Here is a 20377-nt window from a genome sequence, read left to right on the forward strand (position 1 = left end):
GAGAGAGAAAATTAATAGTTTACTGAGGGTTGTGGTAGATTCTCCATCACTGATGATTTTTAAATCAAGACTGGATGTTTTTCTAAAAGCTGTGCTGGAGGAATTATTTCAGGGAAGTTGTATGGCTTGTGTTAAACAGGAGGTCAGACTAGATAATCACAATCGTCCCTTCTGGCCTTAGAATCTATGAAATGGAGGAAATTTTAAGAACAACATTCTAGCCTTGACAAGGTGGGATGGAAAGAGCTGTAAAGCCAGTGTATGAGCAAATGCCTTGGGACCTTAGACTAAACATTGCCCCCTGAAAAGAGCAGCTGCATCTTCAATGATCACAAGAAAAACTTTTGTGGGAACACTGATGGGAGAACCCTTAATAAATCACAGCTGGAGGCTAGACAGCCACACAACTGTTATAAGACACAGCATCTGAAATGGGACACTAGGATGGAAAATGGGTATGCTGGACAGGTTTTATTTCATATGGGGAGAGACTGCAATACAACAGGAAATATAGTATTAAAAGCAAATTTAAAAAAAATGGGAATAGAATCTAGATGTCCAACAGGAATTAAAATCCTGGGATGGAGTTTGGCCAGAACAGACAAAAAGAAGAAACAAATGCTAGGGGAGCTGCCCATGGGACTGAAATGGCCTGCACTCTGTCTGCCAGTGTCTATGTAGACAGCCTGTCCATATGAGGTTGAAAGAATGCATAAGTTAGACCCCCTTAGACTTGCCTTATTACAGGTTCCTTAGCTCCTGTGGCAAGTGGGATCATCTCCCGGATCTTGCAACAGGCGAGGCTGGGGCGGGCAGCCGCCGCTGGCAGTGTGAAGTCTAACTCCTGGGGAAGGTTTCTAGTCTTCAGCATTGTACACTCAGTAATTTCTCCCCCTATTAAGTGTCCTGCTGGCCCCATGCTGTTTATTGCAATGTTGGGAGCTTGCTCAGCAAACAGACACGTTGGCCAGCCCCATGTTCAGGGTTTCTGTGCTAGGTGGGTTCTCTGGTGCTCTATGAGGTTGGAGCTCCAGCTGAAGCTCTTCCCGCAGTCAGTGCATTGGTAGGGGCGCTCCCCTGTGTGGATGCGCTGGTGTTGGGCGAGGTTGGAGCTCTGGGTGAAGCTCTTCTCGCAGTCGGAGCACTTGTAGGGGCGCTCCCCCGTGTGGGTGCCCTGGTGTCGGATGAGGTGGGAGCTCTGGCAGAAGCTCTTGCCACAGATGGTGCAGTGGTAGGGCCGCTCTCCAGTGTGGGTGCGCTGGTGGCTGACCAGGTGGGAGCTTTTGCAGAAGCTCTTCTTGCAGTCAGGGCACTGGTAGGGGCGCTCACCCGCATGGCTCAGCCGGTGGCTCAACAGCTTTGTGCTCTCCCCAAAGGTCTTTCCACACTGGGGACATCGGTAGGGCCGGTCACCTGCATGGCTGAGCTGGTGCCGGGTGAGGTGGGCACTGACCCCGAAGCCCTTCCCGCAGTCCCCGCACTTGTAGGGTCTGTCGCCCGTGTGGATACGCTGGTGCTGCACCAGATATGAGCTGCGCCCGAAGCTCCTACCACATTCCCCGCACTTGTAGGGCTTCACTGCCACATCAGCTCGCGGCTGGCTGCCAGCAATGCGGGAGAAGCGTGTCTCACACTCAGCACAGTGGTGTGGCCGTGGCCTCTGCTGGATGCTCCGGGTGAAGCTCTTCCCACAACTGGCGCACGTGCAGGGCAGCTCTCCAGCGGCATGGGTGCCCTGGTGCCGGATGAGGTGGGAGCTCTTGTTGAAGCTCTTCCCGCACTGTGTGCACTTGTAGGGCCTCAGCCCCTTGTGGATGCGCCGGTGTTGGATGAGCGCAGAGCTGCGGGTGAAGCTCTTCCCGCAGTCGGGGCACTTGTCTGGCCGCTCGCCCGTGTGCACGCGCTGGTGCTCGATGAGGTTGGAGCTCCAGCTGAAGCTCTTCCCGCACTCTCCGCACTTGTAGGGGCGCTCACCCGTGTGGATGCGCTGGTGCTGCACCAGGTTGGAGTTCTGGCTGAAGCTCTTCCCGCAGTCGGGGCACTTGTAGGGGCGCTCGCCCGTGTGGGTGCCCTGATGCCGCAGGAGGTGGGAGCTCTGGCTGAAGCTCTTGTTGCAGTTGGTGCACTTGTAGGGCTTGACACCCTGGTGCACGCGCTGGTGCTCCGTCAGGTGGGAGCTTTGGGTGAAGCTTTTGTCGCAGTCAAGGCACTGGTAGGGGCGCTCGCCTGTGTGCACCCGCTGGTGCTGGGCGAGGTTGGAGTTCTGGGTGAAGCTCTTCCCACAGTCAGAGCACTTGTAGGGGCGCTCGCCAGTGTGGGTGCCCTGGTGCCGGATGAGGTGGGAGCTCTGGCTGAAGCTCTTGTTACAGTCAGTGCAGTTGTAGCGTTTCTCTTTGAATTGGAGCCCTCTCCCCCAGAGCGGGGATCTGCCCAGGGGCTGCTGCTCTCTGTTGTTTCCCCCCAGCAACTCCGACCCGCCAGGACTGTCTGAGCCAACTTCCTGGGGGATGTTCCCTTTGGGTCTACCCTCTTCCTCAGGACCTCCCTGCAGAGGGCTCTCCGCCTCCTTCTCACTCATGATCCCATCTGCTGAAATAAAAGAGAATCCAGGCAATCACTCACTTGCCCCCTGGGTTGGGAGGAAAGAGGAACTGCAACACAAGAATTTGGGGGGGGGGTGGGGGCGGGGGAATTGGAAAGGGGAATTTGCAAAAAAGGTTTACTGTTGGACCTAACAGAGCGCACTGGTCCTTTAAGGGCATGCTTATTACAGGGCCTCTGTCTCTTTAAAGCCAAGCATTCTGGGAATTGTTGGGCCGAGGCCTCAGTTGTGGTAGGCTGAAAGCAAGGCCTGCTGGGATTAGACAGAGATAAAAGCCAAGCTGCTCTAGCAGTAGAGAAAGGAATCTTTTATGGGGTGGGTAGCTGTGGCTGTTAGGTCTTTTCTGGCAAGAGCTTGGAGAAGGAAGCTGTCTGGAACGATGACCATACACTGATGAGAAAGCTAGGAGTTCCCTGTAGCTCAGCGAAGTGAAAGGACTCTCATCAGAGTCCAGTGGGAGGGCTAAAGGGAGCCTCTGTAGCTGAGAGGTGGAAGGCCAGCTGTGAACCAAGGGAGGCTGAACTGTCTGCAGACTGTAGTCTAGTAGCATAAGGATAAAGTGTGGCTGGAACTGGGGGAGGGTGTCCTATGCCAAGTATTGGAATATTTTGGGCCATTAATAAAACCAGGACCTGGGAAGTCAGGCTACTTTGGAACTCTAGCTGAGGGGGTGTGTGTGTGTGTGATACAATATTGCCAACTCCAGTAACCTCTATTGTGGGATATTTCATGTTTGCCTTAAAGCCCTCCTGGCTAGAATTAAGAGATTGCATGAGAATCTCAGCTTTAATTCTTCAGAGAGGTTTCCTGCGCTCCTGGCTACAAAGAACTGCTTGTAAACTGCTTGTGTGCAGCCTGAAGGCTCAAAACCAAGAAGGCAGATAAACCCGGTTTTGTTTTCTTAAAGCTCAGGTTTTTTAAGTCACTCATGGTATTTTTGGGGGGAGGTGGGGAGCAGAGGGGAGAGAAGCTGACACTTTTTGAATACTTGTAGTTGGGGATAACAGTCACTGAGGGGGGAAACTGAGGCACAACTGTACTCCTGGTGATGGAGGTGTAACTTGAACCTCCTACACAAACAGACCAAGCACTGTGTTGCCCAAACATGTCTGGAGAGGAGAGACAAGGAGAGCCGATGAGCAGCTGGAGTGAAACAGAGAGCATAGATGAAGTGAGGGACTACCACCAAAAATCCAGCTGGGATTGATAAAGCCAGAGCTGCTCCCCTCCAGATCACCCCATAAAAGAACTCCTTCTCCCATTACTACAGTGGCTTGGCTTTTATAGCCTTCTAATCTGAGCAGGCCTTGCTCTCAGCCTGTCAACCCACAAGCTATAGATACTACAAGTCCCAGAGCCCCTGTAACATGAGTGCTCTTAAAGATTCAAGAGCAAAACTTTCTTGCAAATTCCTCTATTTCCCCCCCCCCCCCCAATATTCAGTGGGTGGATTTAAAAAAAACAAAAAAACACAGGATTTTAACAAAGGCATCAAGGAAGAGTTTATTCTTGATCTTGTTTCAATATTACCTCTCCCTGTGCTGCCATGGAGTGAGCTGACTGACTGGCTTACAAGGCAGAATGGGGTGACAGGCTGGGCTGTGCACCCCCAGAACTAGATTGGGAGACCCTGCTGGGCTGTGCATGTTCCTGCCATTGTGGCCCTGGAGTTGGCTGGGTTGTGGTGGGGTAACTTGGCTGGGTTGTGGTGGGGTAACCCGGCTGGGCTGTGCATTCCCCACCCCGCACGGCCGCCATTCTCCCATACAGCTAGTTGACTGGGTTGCAGGGGAGACCCCTGCTGGACTGTACATTTCCCCCACCCTTCCCCCATGCTGCCTTGGAGTTGGCTGAGTTGTGGGACCTGGCTAGGCTGTGCACTCCCATATCACTCCTGGTGTTGCAGGGCAGTGCAACCCCCATGCTAGCTGGGTTGGGGGTGGTTCCTATAGGGTGGTGCAACCCCCTCACTGCCCTGGGGCTGGCTAGGTTGGGGGTCTCTGCGGGGCATGCACCCCCATGCTGCCCTGGGGCTGGCTGGGTTGTGGGTCCCTGCAGGGTGGTGCACCCCCCTTTGCTGCCCTGAAACTGGCTGGGGTTGGGGTCCCTGCAGGGCAGTGCATTCCCTCTCGCTGCCCTGGGGCTGGCTGGGTTGGGGGGTCCCTGCATGGCACTGCACCTGCACCCTGCCCTGGGGCTGGCTGGTTTGGGGGTCCTTGCAGGGCAGTGCACCCCTGTGTTGACCTGGGGCTGGTTGGGTTGGGGGTCCCTGCAGGGCAGTGTACCCCCCAACTCACCCTGTGCAGGCAGTGCAGAGAGCCCCTCAGCCTGGCCCCACTTCAGGTGAAGGCTCTTGTTAACATGCTCCCCCCCGCACAGGGCACTTCTGAGCCTCTCTAGCCGATGGAGGACTTGGCCGCTGTGTGGTTGTATCACTCCCATTCCCAGCTGCGTAGGGGGCCGGTCCAATCCCCGTTTCCGCAGGGCAGCCTGGGGCACTTGCCCATCACAGCCCGGGCCAGCAATCCCACTGCTTTATCACAGTAGCAATACTGGGGGCTTTCCCTCGCTGCTTGAGCCTTTAAGGGTGCGCGTAGGGCTGGTTCTCCAGCACTTGTCAGTGAATGCCAGGGCCAGACACTCGCTCTCGTTAAAGTAAAAGCTGAGATTTCTCTGTGATCACTGGACTCCAGAGCTGGGGCTTGAAGAAGAGCAACAGAAGTCACCAGTGTCAAAACGTGACCCCCTAAAGACTTAGGGAGGCAAGTAAAAACCCCAGGATGATTAGTTTAAGAATAACTAGGTTTTTGAAATAATCTATTGATTTTGGAATGTGTGGTTGACTTTTAAAAAAGATGGCTTTAGGTAGTATTTAGAGTTCAGGGCTGTTGTTGGGTGTGTTTCCTCCTCCCCCCTCCCCCCCCCCAAAAAAAACATTTAGTTACGCCTTCCCCACTGCAGCATTTCTCATTCCGTAAGGGGGTGGAGGGGGAATCCAGCTTTTCTCCCAGCCACAAAGACTAGAAATGTTTTTAAAAGTAAAAGCTGATATTGTGCTCTGGAAATTTGTGTCCTTCCTCTCCTGTCTTATATGACAAATACATTGTTAAAAACTGTAGGGATTTAGCATTAAGATGGAATTTATGATTGCATGCAAATTAACCAGTGACATAACTTATAAAATGTTGCACATGGAGCGGTACCAAATTTGGCAGCTGTTGAGATAGTCTGTGCTTTGGAGAGCTTACAAGTGAAGACCCAGATCCTGCCAAAACTTCCCATATTGAGCATTTGCATAAATCTTGGTGGAATCAGAGCCNAGTATTGGGTATTTTTTGCTCTATTTTTATTTATCTACATTAAATGTCTGACAGGGCAGGGGTGGCTGGCTGAGGGAGGCACTAAGGCAGGCAGGGGTGAACTAAGGGGGAAGGAGCATTGAGGGGAGCAGGTAGAGTGACAGCATGAGAGAAGGGTTTAGAGCCAGCAGCCAATCAGCAGAGGGATGAGAATGTTTAGAACTGGAGCAGCCCCTGTGATAACATCAGTGCTTAAAAGTCCCTGGTGCTGCAGCTGCTCCTGCTGGCTCGAGTCTTGGAAGGGATTCTCCCTTACACAGATCTGGGTGCTGGATGCCTCACACCTGCCCCTGCCTGCAATGTCCTAGCCTCTGGTCAAGAGATGGGAACAAGTTGTGGTGTCTGGGCCACTTGCATGGTGGCTAGGGACAAAGCAGAGGAGGGTGGGCTGTTCACTTACTGCCCCAATAACAGCTATGTGGGTGAAACCCGACAGACACTACACTCTCGAATGAACTCCCACAGCCAAATGATAAAAGACAAAAACACCCTGTCTCCCACAGGTGAGCACTTTTCACAAAGTGACCACTCCATATCTGAGCTCTCAGTCCTCATCCTCAAGGGAAACCTGCGCACACGTCTCTCGGGGGTGGATTTTTCACACCCTTGAGAGAGAGAGCTATGCTGACATAAGTTTTCAGTGTAGACCAGCCCTGAGCACCTTTCCCAGATCTGAACAAGAGCTCTGCAAAAACTCCAAAGCTCGTCTGTTTCAACTACAGAAGTTGGTCCAATAAAAGATATTACCTCATCCACCTTGACTCATTCTTGTTTTGGGGGAAGGAGGGGAACAATACTGAGTATGGGAGCACTGATCTAGGGATTAGGGGACAGAATTGACATATCCAGAGATTTGAGTTTGGGGAAGGGGAGATTGCAGTGTTGACAACCCCACGTGTTCAAAAATTATGAGTCAGACCTCAAAAAACCCCACATGCTTCTGGTTGAAAAATCATGATTAAGTAATACAATTTTGGCTTCATTTTCTCTGCTCTCTCAGCCTTTAAGGTTACACTTGGGTCACATTTTTAAGCATTACTCCTCAACATGAAGAGCTGGAGACTTAGGGTGTGTCTATACTACAAGCACTGCACCCCTGCTGCTGTAATGTAGACACTACAACAATGGAAGGTGTTTCTCCATCACTGTAGTAAATCCCCACCCTTAAGAGCCAGTAGCAAGGTCAATGACAGTCTATTCTTCCATCGACCTACCGGAGTCTACAGTGGTGGTTAGGTTGATCTAACTACGTCACACAGACCGCAACATTTTTCACAGCCCTGCGTGAAGTAACTAGGTTGACCTAAGTCCTAGGTGTCGAGCAGGCCACATTTTTTTTTTAAATAAAGGGTGCTGCTGTTCTCACTCAGTCTTGTGACTCCAGAAGCTGGGGCTTTGGGGGGAAAAAACACCAAATATTGCAAGACTTGTGACAACTGGTGTCACTGAGACAACTCTACGGGAGGGGGGAGACAGAACTGATCATGGCGATCATTGGCTGTTGGGAAGGAGAGGCTATTCTGTTGTGGGCGTGGGAGTGTGGGAAACTGATTTTTGGAGTCTATTGTGTGGTGACAGGAATTGGTTTTCCAGAGGGAAAGAGAATTGGGGGAACTATTTTTGGGGCTGGGATGGTTCTTTGAACAGAGAAAGAACAGATTGGGGGATGGGAGGGAGGGAAGAGTGTTGTGTAGTGGGGAGGTTGACTTGTGGGGTGCCATTCACAAATCACCTTTTACCCTTTGACTCAGTCCCTGAGTTGGGGTAGGGGAAATAATTATAACTGGTTGGGTTGGGGGCCCCGAGGAAGGCAGGGTGGCAGAGATGGGCTTGAGTTTTTTAGTGGGCCCACAAGACCCATTGGTAGCAGGATTGATAGGGAGAAGGGTCGTGTGTGAACTTGAAGATGCTGTGAAGGTGCTTCAGTGGGAAGCTCCAGGGCATGATGTAGGCATGTTTATTTTGTTTGGGCTTCTGTTGCAGTTTGGGGAACAAAATAAGAACCACATAGCACTTGGTTTTATTGATAAAGGGCAGTAATCATTCTGTGCCTCTTTACTCCAAGGGGGAAATAGGGAGGGAGCGCCACCAAGCCTTGCTCTGCCCCCAGCTCTGCTCCAGCCACAGCTGTGGCTTTCCTCCTGGCCCTGCCCCCCAAGCCATGGCCCTGTCCACAGCTGCAGTCCTGGCCTCACTCCCTGGCCCGGCCACAGCTCTGCCCCCAGCCAGAGCTCCGCTTGTGGCCCTGCTTCCAGCCCCAGCCCCAACCCCCCGCCCCGTTGGCGGGGAGAGGAGGGGGGAAAGAGATAAGGACAGGGGTAAGAGGGGAGTGTGAGGTAAAAAAAGTTTGGGGACCACAGAATCTTACAAGCAGGTTGTATTTCCCTAGTTTGTTTATGAGACAGTATCAGAAGTCTTTCTAAAGTCAAGATATACCACATTTACCACTTTCCCCCTAACCACAAGGCTTGTTAACCTGTCAAAGAAAACTATTAGGTTGGCTTGACATGATTTGTTCTTGACAAACCAATGCAGATTGTTACTTATCACATTATCTACTAGGAGTTTGAAAACGATTGCTTATTTGCTCCATTATCTTTCCAGGTACAGTAAGTCCTCACTTAACGTTGTAGTTATGTTCCTGAAAAATGCAATTTTAAGTGAAACAATGTTAAACGAATCCAATTTTACCAATTTTTGGGGGGCAGACAAAAGGCATTATATACTGTACAGTACTGTACTGTGGTTGGGAAGTGCCCCTGGCTTACCCCACACAGGCACAGCCCACTGCAGGCAAGGACACTAAGAAGCACCTTTGCAGCAGCTTCCCCGGAGAAGAACAGGCTCAGATTTTGCCGGGAATGCTCTATGCCCACCTCTTCCTTTCCCCGCTCCACTGCAGGCCCACCTCTTCCCAACCCCCACTCCACCTCCTCTCCGGAGCACGCCACATCCCTCCCCCCGCCCCCCAAAGTCCTAAGTGCCACCAAACAGTTGTTTGGCGGCGCTTAGGACTATCTGGGAGGGAAGGGGAGGAAGCGGAGAAGCGGAACTTGTGCAATTCTCCCTTGTAAAGTCGCTCCTCTTCCACAGAATCTTACAAGCAGGCAGCCAAATACCGTTATAAGGGAGCATTGCACAACTTTAAACGAGCACGTTCCCTAATTGAGCAGGGACGTAACATTGAAACAACAACATTAAGCGGGATGACATAAAATGAGGAGTTACTGTACTGAAGTTGAGCTGACTGATCTGTAATGCCCCAGGTTGTCCTTATTTCCCTTTTTATAGATTGGGACTAGATTTGCCCTTTTCCAGTCCTCTGAAATCTCACCCCTCTTCTATGACTTTTCGAAGATAATTGCTAGTGGCTCAGATATCTCTACAGTCAGCTCCTTGAGTATTCTAGGATGCATTTCATCAGGCCCCAGTGACTTGAAGACATCTAACTTAAGTAATTTTTAAACTTGTTCTTTCCCTAATTTAGCCTGTGATCCTACCTCATTTTCACTGGCATTCACTATGTTAGACGTCCAATCACCACCAACCTTCTTGCTGAAAACAGAAACAAAAAAGTAATTTAGCACTTCTGCCATTTCCACATGTTCAGTTATTGTCTCCCCCCGCCACCACCACCACCTCATTGAGCAATGGGCCTACCCTGTCCTTGATCTTCCTCTTGTTTTTAATATATTTGTAGAATGTTTTCTTGTTACCCTTTACTTGTTATTAGCTAGTTGAATCTCATTTTGTGCCTTGGCCTATATACTTGTGTTATTTGTTTATATTCACCCTTCGTAATTTGACCTAGTTTCCATTTTTTGTAGAACTCTCTTTTGTGTTTCAGGTCATTGAAGATCTCCTGGTTAAGCAAGGGTCGTCTTTTGCCATACTTCCTATCTTTCCTACACAGCGGAATACTTTGCTCTTGTGCCCTTAATAATGTCTCTCTGAAAAATCTGCCAACTCTCTTGAACTGTTTTTCCCCTTAGACTTGCTTCTCCTGGGATCTTCCCTATCAATTCCCTGAATTTGTTGAAGTCTGCCTTCTTGAAATCCATTATCTTTATTGTGCTGTTTTCCCTCCTACCATTCCTTAGAATCACGAACTCTGCCATTTCATGATCACTTTCACCCAAGCTACCTTCCACTTACAAATTCTCAACCACTTCCTCTCTATGGATCAAAATCAAATCTAGAACAGCCTCTCCCCTGGTAGGTTTCTCCACCTTCTGAAATAAAAAAAATTGTCTCCAATACATTCCAAGAACTTGTTGGATAATCTGTGCCCTGCTGTGTTTTTTCCCCTCAAGAGATGTCTGGAGTTGAAGTCTCCCAAAATCACCAAGTCCTATGCTTTGGATGATTTTGCTAGTTGTTTAAAAAGTGCCTCATCCACCTCTTCTTCCGGGTTAGGTGGTCTGTAGTAGACCCCTACCATGACATCACCCTTGTTTTTTTTACCCTTTATCCTTACCCAGAGGCTTTCAACAGGTCTGTCTCCTATTTCCATCACAACCTCAGTCCAAGTGAATACATTTTAAATATATAAGGCAACATCTCCTGCCTTTTATCCTTGCCTGTCCTTCCTGATCAAGCTGTACCCTTCTATACCAAGTATTATCCCACCAAGTCTCTATGATACCAGCTATGGCACAGCTGTTTATTAACTAGCATTTCAAGTTCTTTCTGCTTATTCCCCATACTTCTCGCATTAGTATACATACATCTAAGATACTGATTTGATTTGCCCCCGCTGTTTTCTCTTGTCTCTTCCTTATCCCTGCTATAATGGCCCAGGCTCCCTCCCAGCCAAAGATGAGGACAATGCACTATAGCTTTTAATAATACAATATAAACTGAAGCCATGGGAAAGTCCTGTGGTTTATTATATAGCAGATATGATCTGAATGGCCCCATTATCCTGAGTCTAGGACCTTCCTTGTCCTGAAGATTGTTCTTGATCCTGAATTACAGCAATGTCAGGCTGAAAGGACTTTGAGAATTCATCATGTCCAGCCCCCTGTGCTGAGGCAGGACCAGCTGAACAGACAGCATCCCCGATGGGTGTTTACTGGCCAGGTTTCCATGGTCTTTCAACTGGAAACAGACTGAGAGCAGTGCTTCAGAGATTCTTCTGGCCTCCTAGAGAGAGATCTGCTAAGTGGTGGATCCCAGACACCTCTCCCCCGGGAAATCCACAGAGTGGCAGATCCCCACCCCCAAGCTCTTCTACAGCATCAGGGAGACTGGTGAGTTAGGGTCTCACTCAGATATAAGGGCTTTGTATTAGTCTGATGTTTCTCTGTCTGGTTCTAGATCCAGGATCTGCACTGTCCTCCTTACCTGAGGGATGTGTTCTGGGCACTTACCAGGAAAGGAGGTGCACTCCTGTCTGGAGATGGAGGTGTTGGAAGCTTTCTTGATTTCTGCAGGTAGGTGGCATGGGTTGACAAGAGCGTTGAGTCTTGTGAGTTTGGGATCCCTGCACCTCTGACTTGTGCTCTACCCTTTGATGCACTCTTCCATGCTAGCTGTGGAATAGGGACAAATCCACATTCGTTCCAATTTCCTTTTCTGCATGCGAGGAACAGTGCTGTGCTTCCAGGGACAGGGTTCCAAGTGCTGCGAGTCTCCTGGCCAAGGAGAGACCCCCGTAAGTGACAATTCCCAGAAGGATAGTTTGCTCAGTGACCCCAGGGATTAGCCCCATGCATGTGTGGAGGGGGCAGGGGAGGTAGATTAAGCACTTCCTCAGGGTGGCTTCATTAGTGTTGTCATAAACATACAGCTAAGGGTAGCATAAAATCCCTCCTTTACCTGTAAAGGGTTAAGAAGCTCAGATAACCTGGCTGGCACCTGACCAAAAAGGACCAATAAGGGGAGAAGTTACTTTCAAATCTGTGGGGGAAGGTTTTTGTTTTGTGTTCCTTTGTTCTCTCCGAGTCAGCGAGGAACCAGGGCAGGGAAGATACATCTCCCTAAGCCATATCTGAACTAAGCATCCAATATTACAGAAATAGTAAGCAATAGCAAGGAAATGCGTTAGATTATCTTTTGTTTTAGCATGTGAATTTTCCCTGTGCTAAGAGGAAGGTTTAACCCTGGTTTTGTAACTTTAAAGTTTTGCCTAGAGGGGAAATCCTCTGTGTTTTGAATCTGATTACCCTGTAAGTTATCTTCCATTTTGATTTTACAGAGGTGATTCTTTTATTTATTTATTTTAAATAAACTTCTTTTAAGAACCTGATTGTTTTTCAGTGTCCTAAAGACCCAGGCGGTTGATCTGTGCTCACTTTGTAACCAATTGGTTAGGATATTATTCTCAAGCCAGCCCAGGAAAGGGGATGTAGGAGCTTGGGGGGCTATTTGGGGGGAGGTAGGGCTCCAAGTGGCCCTCCCTGAATGTTTGTTTAAATCACTTGACAGTGAGAGCGATACTAAGGGCGGGGAAGGAATTTGTGCCTTGGGGAAGTTTTAAACCTAAGCTGGTAGAAATAAGCTTAGGGGTTTTTTTCATGCGGGTCCCCACATCTGTACCCCCGAGTTCAGAGTGGGGAGGGAACCCTGACCAATGAATTTTACCTTCTGCCTGTAGACTCCAAGGTGCTGAACAGAGCTTCTCCCAGGCCCTTTGATAGCAGCGCCACTGTAGGGACAGATGTTCCCTCCTCGGCCACTCACAATCTTCTCTAACTATTTATTTAGGAAGGTTTAACAGGTTTACAAATCTCTGCCATGTAAACGTTGGAGACAAAACAGTCATTACAACAGTGAGCTCTTCTTTAGAACAACCTAGTCATACAATAAATCAGCTCTCTCCATTTCACAGGGTGCTACCACTGACAGAGCAAGTCTCTTTCCAATACCCACAGAACGCGGGTTCTATGATTTTATCACAGACAGTGAAATCTCTGATTGCACATATTGAACAAGCCAGGCCTGTCTATCAAATAGTAATATTCAAAAAAATTGGACAGGTGCACTGGTATTTTGCCGGAGAATGTACTTTGAGTATTGAATAAATGGTAACCAAATATCTAAGTGTCCTTTGTCTGTTTTGCTGAGTATATAATTGGTGCATTAATTTTTCCATAATCTGCCACATTTTTTGAACCAGTTCTCTAGATTTGGACTATTTATTTTCCTGATGGGAGGCTAGCAGTATCTTAGCAGCTACTAGCAGATGAGAGATTAATTCTGCATTCTGTTTGTGTGACCATTTTTGCTAGAAGGATTATCAGAGGATCTTTCATAATCAAACTTCACAAATTGTTGGATATTTATTACAAATTGTATCCCAATGTTCCACCCTACATACATACAACCTCCTCTTTCATCATGGTTTTTCCAACATTTATCCCCATTCAATCTCTATTTTTAATCTGACCGACGTGAAGTACCACTGAAGCAGTATCTTAAAGACATTTTCTTGTATCATGCTACAGTTGCTGCTCTTTCCCAGATCAACCCCTGTTCCTCTGGGGTAATTTGTCAGTCCAAATCCTTTTCCTAGCATGTCAGATATGGACCTTTTTTTTTTGTTAAGAAAGTCGTCTGCAAAGATTGATTTGTTTCAATTATTTTATTTCCCAACTACCAGATGCCATTGCTTCTATTAAAGTTAGTTTTCTAGAAAGATGAGAAACATCATGTTTAACCTAAAGATACTGTCTGGTATCATGGGAGAGTGGGTCAGTTAAAGTTGTGATCTCTGAATAAGTTAGAAATGTTCCTCTGACGTTCCCCTCTGGTGTTATCTGCCTCGGTGATCTGGTAGGCCACTCCAATCATTGACTCCGGGAGCCAGCATTACCCTGCTCCGCTGTGAGAACCCCCAGTCCTGGGCTGTTCACATATAGCCTCTGGCATGTAAGCTGCTCCCAGCTACTTGCAAGTGAATGACACTAGCCAATATCTCCGGTCCCAGACACTACTCTAGGAACTTCCATCTTGCAGTGTCCAGTTATGTCCGCTGGACGCTGCAAGCTTATATGAGTTCAGCAATTTAACAAAGCAATTGAGATGTACCAGGCTTGTTATCCCAAGGAGAGTCTCTTACACACTTCAAACCAAACACACTGCTTCAGGTAGAATAAACAAACAGACTTATTAACTATAAAGCTAGATTTTAAGTGATTATAAGTCAAAGCATAACAAGTCAGATTTGGTCAAATGAAATAAAAGCAAAGCGCATTCTAAGCTGATCTTAACACTTTCAATGCCCTTACAAACTTAGATGCTTCTCACCACAGGCTGTCTGGTTGCTCTTCAGCCAGGCTCTCCCCTTTGATCAGCGCTTCAGTCGCTTGGTGTGGTGTCTGTAGATGTAGGTGGAAGAGAGAGAGAGAGCATGGCAAACGTCTCTTCCTTTTATCATGTCCTTTTCTCCCCCTTGGCTTTGCCCCCCACCCTTCAGAGTCAGGTGAGCGTTACTGAGGCTCTTCAAGCAAGGTTGAGCAATTCCCCTGGTGTGGCCTCATGCAGGTGAGTTATTGCATTGTAGCTCCCTTGCTGGACAATAGCTGTCGATGGGTTGTTTGACACCCTGCCCGGGCGTTGGTTACTTTCCTTGCTGTTGTCTCTGGGGAGCTAATATCTGGCTGATTCCCCCAATTTACAGCTTGTTTTAGTGACAACCACACTACACAATTCTCATTTGCACTGCATCACTTCATGTGCATTAATGATATACATATATGGATAGAGAAATGACTTTCAGCAGATCATAACCTTTCCCCTGATACCTTACAAGGCATGCTTTATATATAAGATCACGATTATATGAAAATGAAGAATATGGGGGTTATAGCATACTCCCTCAAGGTATAAAATGTCACATCATCCCTGAATGCACCTCACACTCTTTAATGTTCTTATCATTGCCTCACCCTTGGGAGGCAGGGTAGGGCTATTATCCCCTTTGTACAGATGGGGAAACTGAGGCACAGAGAGACGTGACTTGTCTGAGGTCATACAGGAAACTTGTGGCAGAGCAGGGAATTGAACCCAGGTCTCCCAAGTCCTTAGCTCATGCCTGAATCTCTGGCCCATCCTGCCTCCTACCAGAGCCTCAGCTGGAGACACTTGGGTTCGTTGTGCCAGCTCCTGGAACTTGTCCTAGTTTTGAGTCAGTGTTGGTGGCTAACTCTTCTAGATGCCAGAAGAGCAGAAATAGGCATGTCTGGATATTCCTCATTCCTTTGTCTCCTTCCAAATGCCAGGCAGCTCAACTTTCCTTTCTGGATTGTCCAAATGAGCTGGTTCTTGCAATAATGGAACCCCTCTGTGAAGACAGGAGGGCCTGGTGCAAGGTTGATCAAGCAAGAGAAATCCTGTCTCCTTGGTCAATAAAGAGCACCCAGACTTACCCTTGCTCTCCCCTCCCTGATCTCCTGTAGAATCTGGGACAGCATAAACACTGGATGGAAGGGATATCAGTAACCCTGGCTGTACCTGAGACACAAGAGGAGCAGTGGATGCTGTGAGGTCTAACCTCCTGGAGATGAATTTCCCATGGACGCAAATGGATACATTGCCCAGTGCTTTGGCTAAAAGGAGCTAGAGCCCATTGACTGATTGGCTCAAGCCAATCTGCTTTGGTACTCAGCTTCCCTTTTAGTGTGCAGAGAAGTAAGAATGATGTTCTCTGCCTGAACAGGAGGGAGGGGATATTTGGTTCCTCCTCGCTCACTGATCTGTGACATGGCCAATGTGTTGTGGAGTAATGATGTGAGGGCTCAGACGCCATTCTGTATCACCCTTAGCTCCAGGTAGTCAGCACTGAGTCGTCTCCTGTCCTCCCTCATTCAGGTGCTTTGCACTGTTTGTTTCTGCCTGCAGAAGTTCTGCATTTCTCCACTTTTGTGTATAACCCATGCTGGCGCAATCTTGTCAAACCTCGCAGATGTGGTGGTCATAGCTTGCTTGGTCACTGGAGTAGATCAAGATATCATCTAGATTTGTGACCAGATAGTAGTCTAGCATGTCTCAAAGTACGTTGTTAATTAGGAAGGAACCGAAAGGTGGCAGGGACTGAAGCGCATTACTAGATATTCAAAATACCCAGGCCTAGTTCTAAAGGCTGTCTTCCACTCATACCCCACCCTGGTGAAAACTAGATTATATAGTCCCTTGCAATCCAATTTGGTGAATATCTGGGCCAACCATTCTCTAGCCAAATGCTCTGGAATTAATAGCAATGGGTAACAATTGCATAGTTATTTAGTTAAGTGCCCTGTGATCCATACAAAGTCTCAGGGAACTGTCTTTCTTTTTAATGAAAAGTACCGTCACACCTGTGGTGGAAGTAGAGTGGCAGATAAAGCCTGTGTCTAGGTTTCGTGGATGTACTCTCTTAAGGCTGCTAACTCTAGCTCAGACATAGAATATATAGGTCTGAATGGAATTTTAGCTCCAGGTTGAAGGTCTATGGAACATTTGTAATCATGGTGCAGGGGTAAGGTGTCTCCATTTCATTTTTTGAAAACGTCTGGTACTGTTGGTATTTTATGGGATGGCATCACGGAGAACTGGCGTTTTGGGATCCAATAGAGTGGCCACTGTGTGGGGGGTCCTTCTTCTGTGTTCTTAGATCAGGGTTCTCCAGCTTGGGTTCTAGGATACCAGATTCTTAAACTGGAAGATGGTTCTCCCTACAGAAGCTAGATGGGAAAGAGAACCTGGGCTATGGAAAAATCCATGAAATTATCCCCTGCTCCTGAGTCAATCAAGGCTCTTTGCACTGCAAAGGTCTGCTTGTCCTGCAGGATCCACAGTTGCAGGGCTGGCAGATTTTTGACAGGGCACATGGATGCTGCAAGTCCTACTCTTCCACAGTAGAAGCAGGTTTCCTGTTTCTGGTGCTCCAGGAGGGGCTGCCCCTCATTTATCTGCATGAGCTCTGGCAAAGTGTGGAATGTAGATGGGGGCTTCATGCATTCCAGTTGTTGTTCGTGAAATATGGTGTCTGACCTGATAAAGGCCTTGAACCTAGCGGGTCTGCCCATGCCACCTTTTCCTTTAATTCATTGCAGAGACTGAGCCAAAACTGGTGGAGGATATCATTCTGTGTGGTGTCTACAGGTAACTATCTAAATTGTGTGGCATAGGAAGGGGCTGACACCGGAGTTTGCTGACGCTTACGTAAGTTGGTCTCTGCCGTGTGGGCTTTACGCGGGTCATCAAAAATGGTGGCAAATGCATGCAGAAAAGAATCCCAATTGGTCAGCACTGAGTGGCCCTGCTTTGGAAGCCCATGCTACGGCTTCCCCCATAAACAAGCTAAGTAGCAGCCCCATCTTGACCTGGTCCATGGCATATTCCTGGAGCCTAAACAGGAGTCTTCACTGGGTAATAAACCCATGAAACTTGCTGCAGGTGCCATCCTGTCTCTTTGGTAATGAAACTCTGGGGCTGCTAACCCGAGCTGGTGTTGTAACGGGAGACACGTGGGTCCCCGCAGCTGCCCCAAGTGTTGCAACTTGGGAGCAATTTTCTGTTTGCAGATGCTGTACTTGATTCCTCCACCTCTGGTTCTCAGCCTGGAGGGCAGTGACCTGTTCCTGTTGACATACATGTCCTGGGGCCTCAGTTAGGTGGGAGCCTCAGCAATGTCCGTATTGAGTCCAGGGGTTCAGCAAAAAGTCCCAGAAGAGTCTAAGACTGGTCTGAGCAAACTATCAGGGCCTGTAACCTGGGCGGTCTGACCTAGTGGTCAGAGCCCGGAGTAGCGTTGGGGTCGTGGTCAGAAGCCATACCAAGGGTAAAACTGGAGTTGGAGCCAGGAGCCATGCCAAGGTCAAGCCAGAGTCAGTAACTTGGAGTCAGGGTGAGGAAGCGGGAACCAGACAAGGGAACAGGAACAAGGAGCGGGAACCAGGCGAGGAGGCAGAAACGTGGTCTCAGAGGTCTGGTCTGCAGCAGGCCCAGTAACTAGTGTGGCAGGAGCAAGAAGCTTTATGCTAAGTGGTGTCCAATCAGTGGTCTGCGGCTAGACAGCTGATCCTGCCGAGTCACCAGGCACAGTCTCTGTTTATGGGTTATCAGCTGTAATTTCCTTATCAACTCTCACAGTGCGCTGGCACAGAGGGTAAGGTTCTCCCTTGGTGACCCCACAGGCCTGGTCTCGAAACCAGAGGTACCTGACATCCCGTCCCCGTGCTGCTTAATGGCTGAAAACATCTCCTTGCCTCTCTCATTGACTGGGGCTATTCTGCCTGACTATTCTGCCAAACATTAGCCTCCGGCATGTTCTATGGCACCAGCAGCTGTTCTGGAAGCACAGCCCCATGTGCTGGATGGAGGAGGTGGTATATATCCCACTGCCCCAGCTGGGAAGTAGAGGGACTCTAATGTGATACCAGTGCTGCTGCCATGGGGCATACACCCCAGCCATGCATCCCCTTTAACCTTCGTTGGTGAGAGGACTGGGAAGGGGTCACTCCGGCCTAACATCACCACGTGGGCACCAATGATACTGCCAAGAATGACTCTGAGCGGGTCACTGCAGACTATGTGGCTCGGAGAAGAAGGATAAAGGAGTTTGAGGCGCAAGTCGTGTTCTAGTCCATCCTCCCTGTTGAAGGAAAAGGCCCAGGTAGGGACTATCGAATTGTGGAAGTAAATGCGTGGTTACGCAGGTCGTGTCGGAGAGAGGGCTTTGGATTCTTTGACCATGGGATGTTGTTCCAGGAAGAAGGATTGCTAGGAAGAGATGGGATCCACCTAATGAAGAGAGGGAAGAGCGTCTTCGCAGGCAGGCTTGTTAACCTAGTGAGGAAGGCTTTAAACTAGGTTCGCCAGGGGATGGAGACGTAAGCCATCAGGTTAATGGGGGAAGTGGGATACTGGGAGGAAACACGAGGAGGAGGGTGCAACAGGGGAGGCCTCCTGATTCATACTGAGAAAGTAGGGCTATAGTTTAGTTATCTTAGGTGCCTGTACAAGAACGCAAGAAGCCTGGGAAACAAGCAGGATGAATTGGAAATCCTGGCACAGTCAAGGAACTATGATGTGATTGGAATAACAGAGACTTGGTGGGATAACTCACATGACTGGAGCAGTGTCATGGATGGATATAAATTGTGCAGGAAGGACAGGCAGGGGAGAAAAGGTGGAGGAGTTGCACTGTATGTATCAGAGCAGTATGATTGCTCAGAAGTCCAGTATGAAACTGGAGAAAAGCCTGTTTAGAGTCTTTGGGTTAAGTTTAGAGGTGAGAGCAATAAGGGTGGTGTTGTGATGGGCGTCTGCCATAGACCACCAGACCAAGAGGATGAGGTGGATGAGGGTTTCTTCGGACAACAAACCAGGGCCGGCTCCAGGGTTTTGGCCGCCCCAAGCAGCCAAAACAAAAAAACAAAACAAAACAAAAGCCGCAATCGCAATCTGCGGCAGCAATTCGGCGGGAGGTCCTTCGCTCCCAGGCGGAGTGAGGGACCGTCCGCTGAATTGCCGCCGAATACCTGGACGTGCCACCTCTCTCCGGAGCGGCCGCCCCAAGCACCTGCTTGAGAAGCTGGTGCCTGGAGCCGGCCCTGCAACAAACAGAAGTTTCCAGATCGCAGGCCCTGGTTCTCATGGGGGACTTCAGTCACACTGACATCTGCTGGGAGAGCAATACAACAGTGCACAGACAATCCAGGAAGTTTTTGGAGAGTGTGGGGGTCAACTTCCTGGTGCAAGTGTTGGAGGAACCAACTAGGGGCCATGCTCCTCTTGACCAGCTGCTCACAAACAGGGAAGAATTTGGTAGGGGAAGTAGAAGTGGGTGGCAACTTGGGCAGCAGTGACCATGAGATGGTCGAGTTCAGGATCCTGACACAAGGAAGAAAGGAGAGCAGCAGAATACGGACCCTGGACTTCAGAAAAGCAGACTCTGACTCCCTCAGGGAACTGATGGTCACACAGTCCCCGGAGCGAGGAGCTAGCCAGGGCAATGGGGCATGGCATGGCCGGGGTGGCCCCTCTTGGCCCAGCCCAGTGTGAGGGCACTACTTACAAACTGGCAGTTGCCAGATGCACAATGGCCCGCCCGGCCCTGTGCTGCTAGCATACCTCTTCCCCTTGGGGGTGGGCCCATGCGACATCACACAGCCCCCCCTTCCCAACCCTGGAACACACACAGACCGATTCCTTATGGCCAAAGCCCCCCCGGACCCGCTATGCCCAGTGCCTCTCCCAGACCTTGTCACAAATGCATAGCACCCTGCACAACACCACAGCTGCCCAGCACGCCACACAGAACCCACACTCCCTAGTGCCCTAACACACCGAGATCTTCCACGCCCCCTCACAGCCCAGCATGCCCCCCAGGCCCTCCAGAGACCCACTCCCTCATGCCCTGCTTCCTGGCCCCACTCACTTGTCCTGCTAGGAGATGACTGTGTCTGCCAGGCTGAGCCACCAACGTCCT

General features: G+C 49.2%; 1 protein-coding gene across 5 annotated transcripts; it reads right to left on the reverse strand.

Moving 5' to 3' along the window:
- Positions 1-456: 456 nt before the first annotated feature.
- LOC117889547 (zinc finger protein 883-like) lies at positions 457-13541 on the reverse strand. Of its 5 annotated transcripts, none has more exons than XM_034793916.1 (4): positions 12547-13541; positions 11334-11495; positions 9462-9516; positions 457-2589 (listed from the first exon to the last, which is right to left on the reverse strand). In XM_034793916.1, exon 4 carries the CDS (start codon positions 2576-2578, stop codon positions 980-982), a length of 1599 nt encoding a protein of 532 aa, XP_034649807.1. In that variant the 5' UTR covers positions 2579-2589; positions 9462-9516; positions 11334-11495; positions 12547-13541; the 3' UTR covers positions 457-979. The 5 variants fall into 5 exon arrangements, with proteins under 5 accessions (XP_034649807.1, XP_034649806.1, XP_034649805.1 ...); XM_034793915.1 differs by having other exon boundaries at positions 11334-11586; XM_034793914.1 differs by having other exon boundaries at positions 457-2586; positions 11334-11597.
- Between the last annotated feature and the right edge of the window lie 6836 nt (positions 13542-20377).

The sequence above is a fragment of the Trachemys scripta genome, chromosome 17, assembly GCF_013100865.1.
Source record: "Trachemys scripta elegans isolate TJP31775 chromosome 17, CAS_Tse_1.0, whole genome shotgun sequence".
Lineage (NCBI taxonomy): Eukaryota > Metazoa > Chordata > Testudines > Emydidae > Trachemys > Trachemys scripta.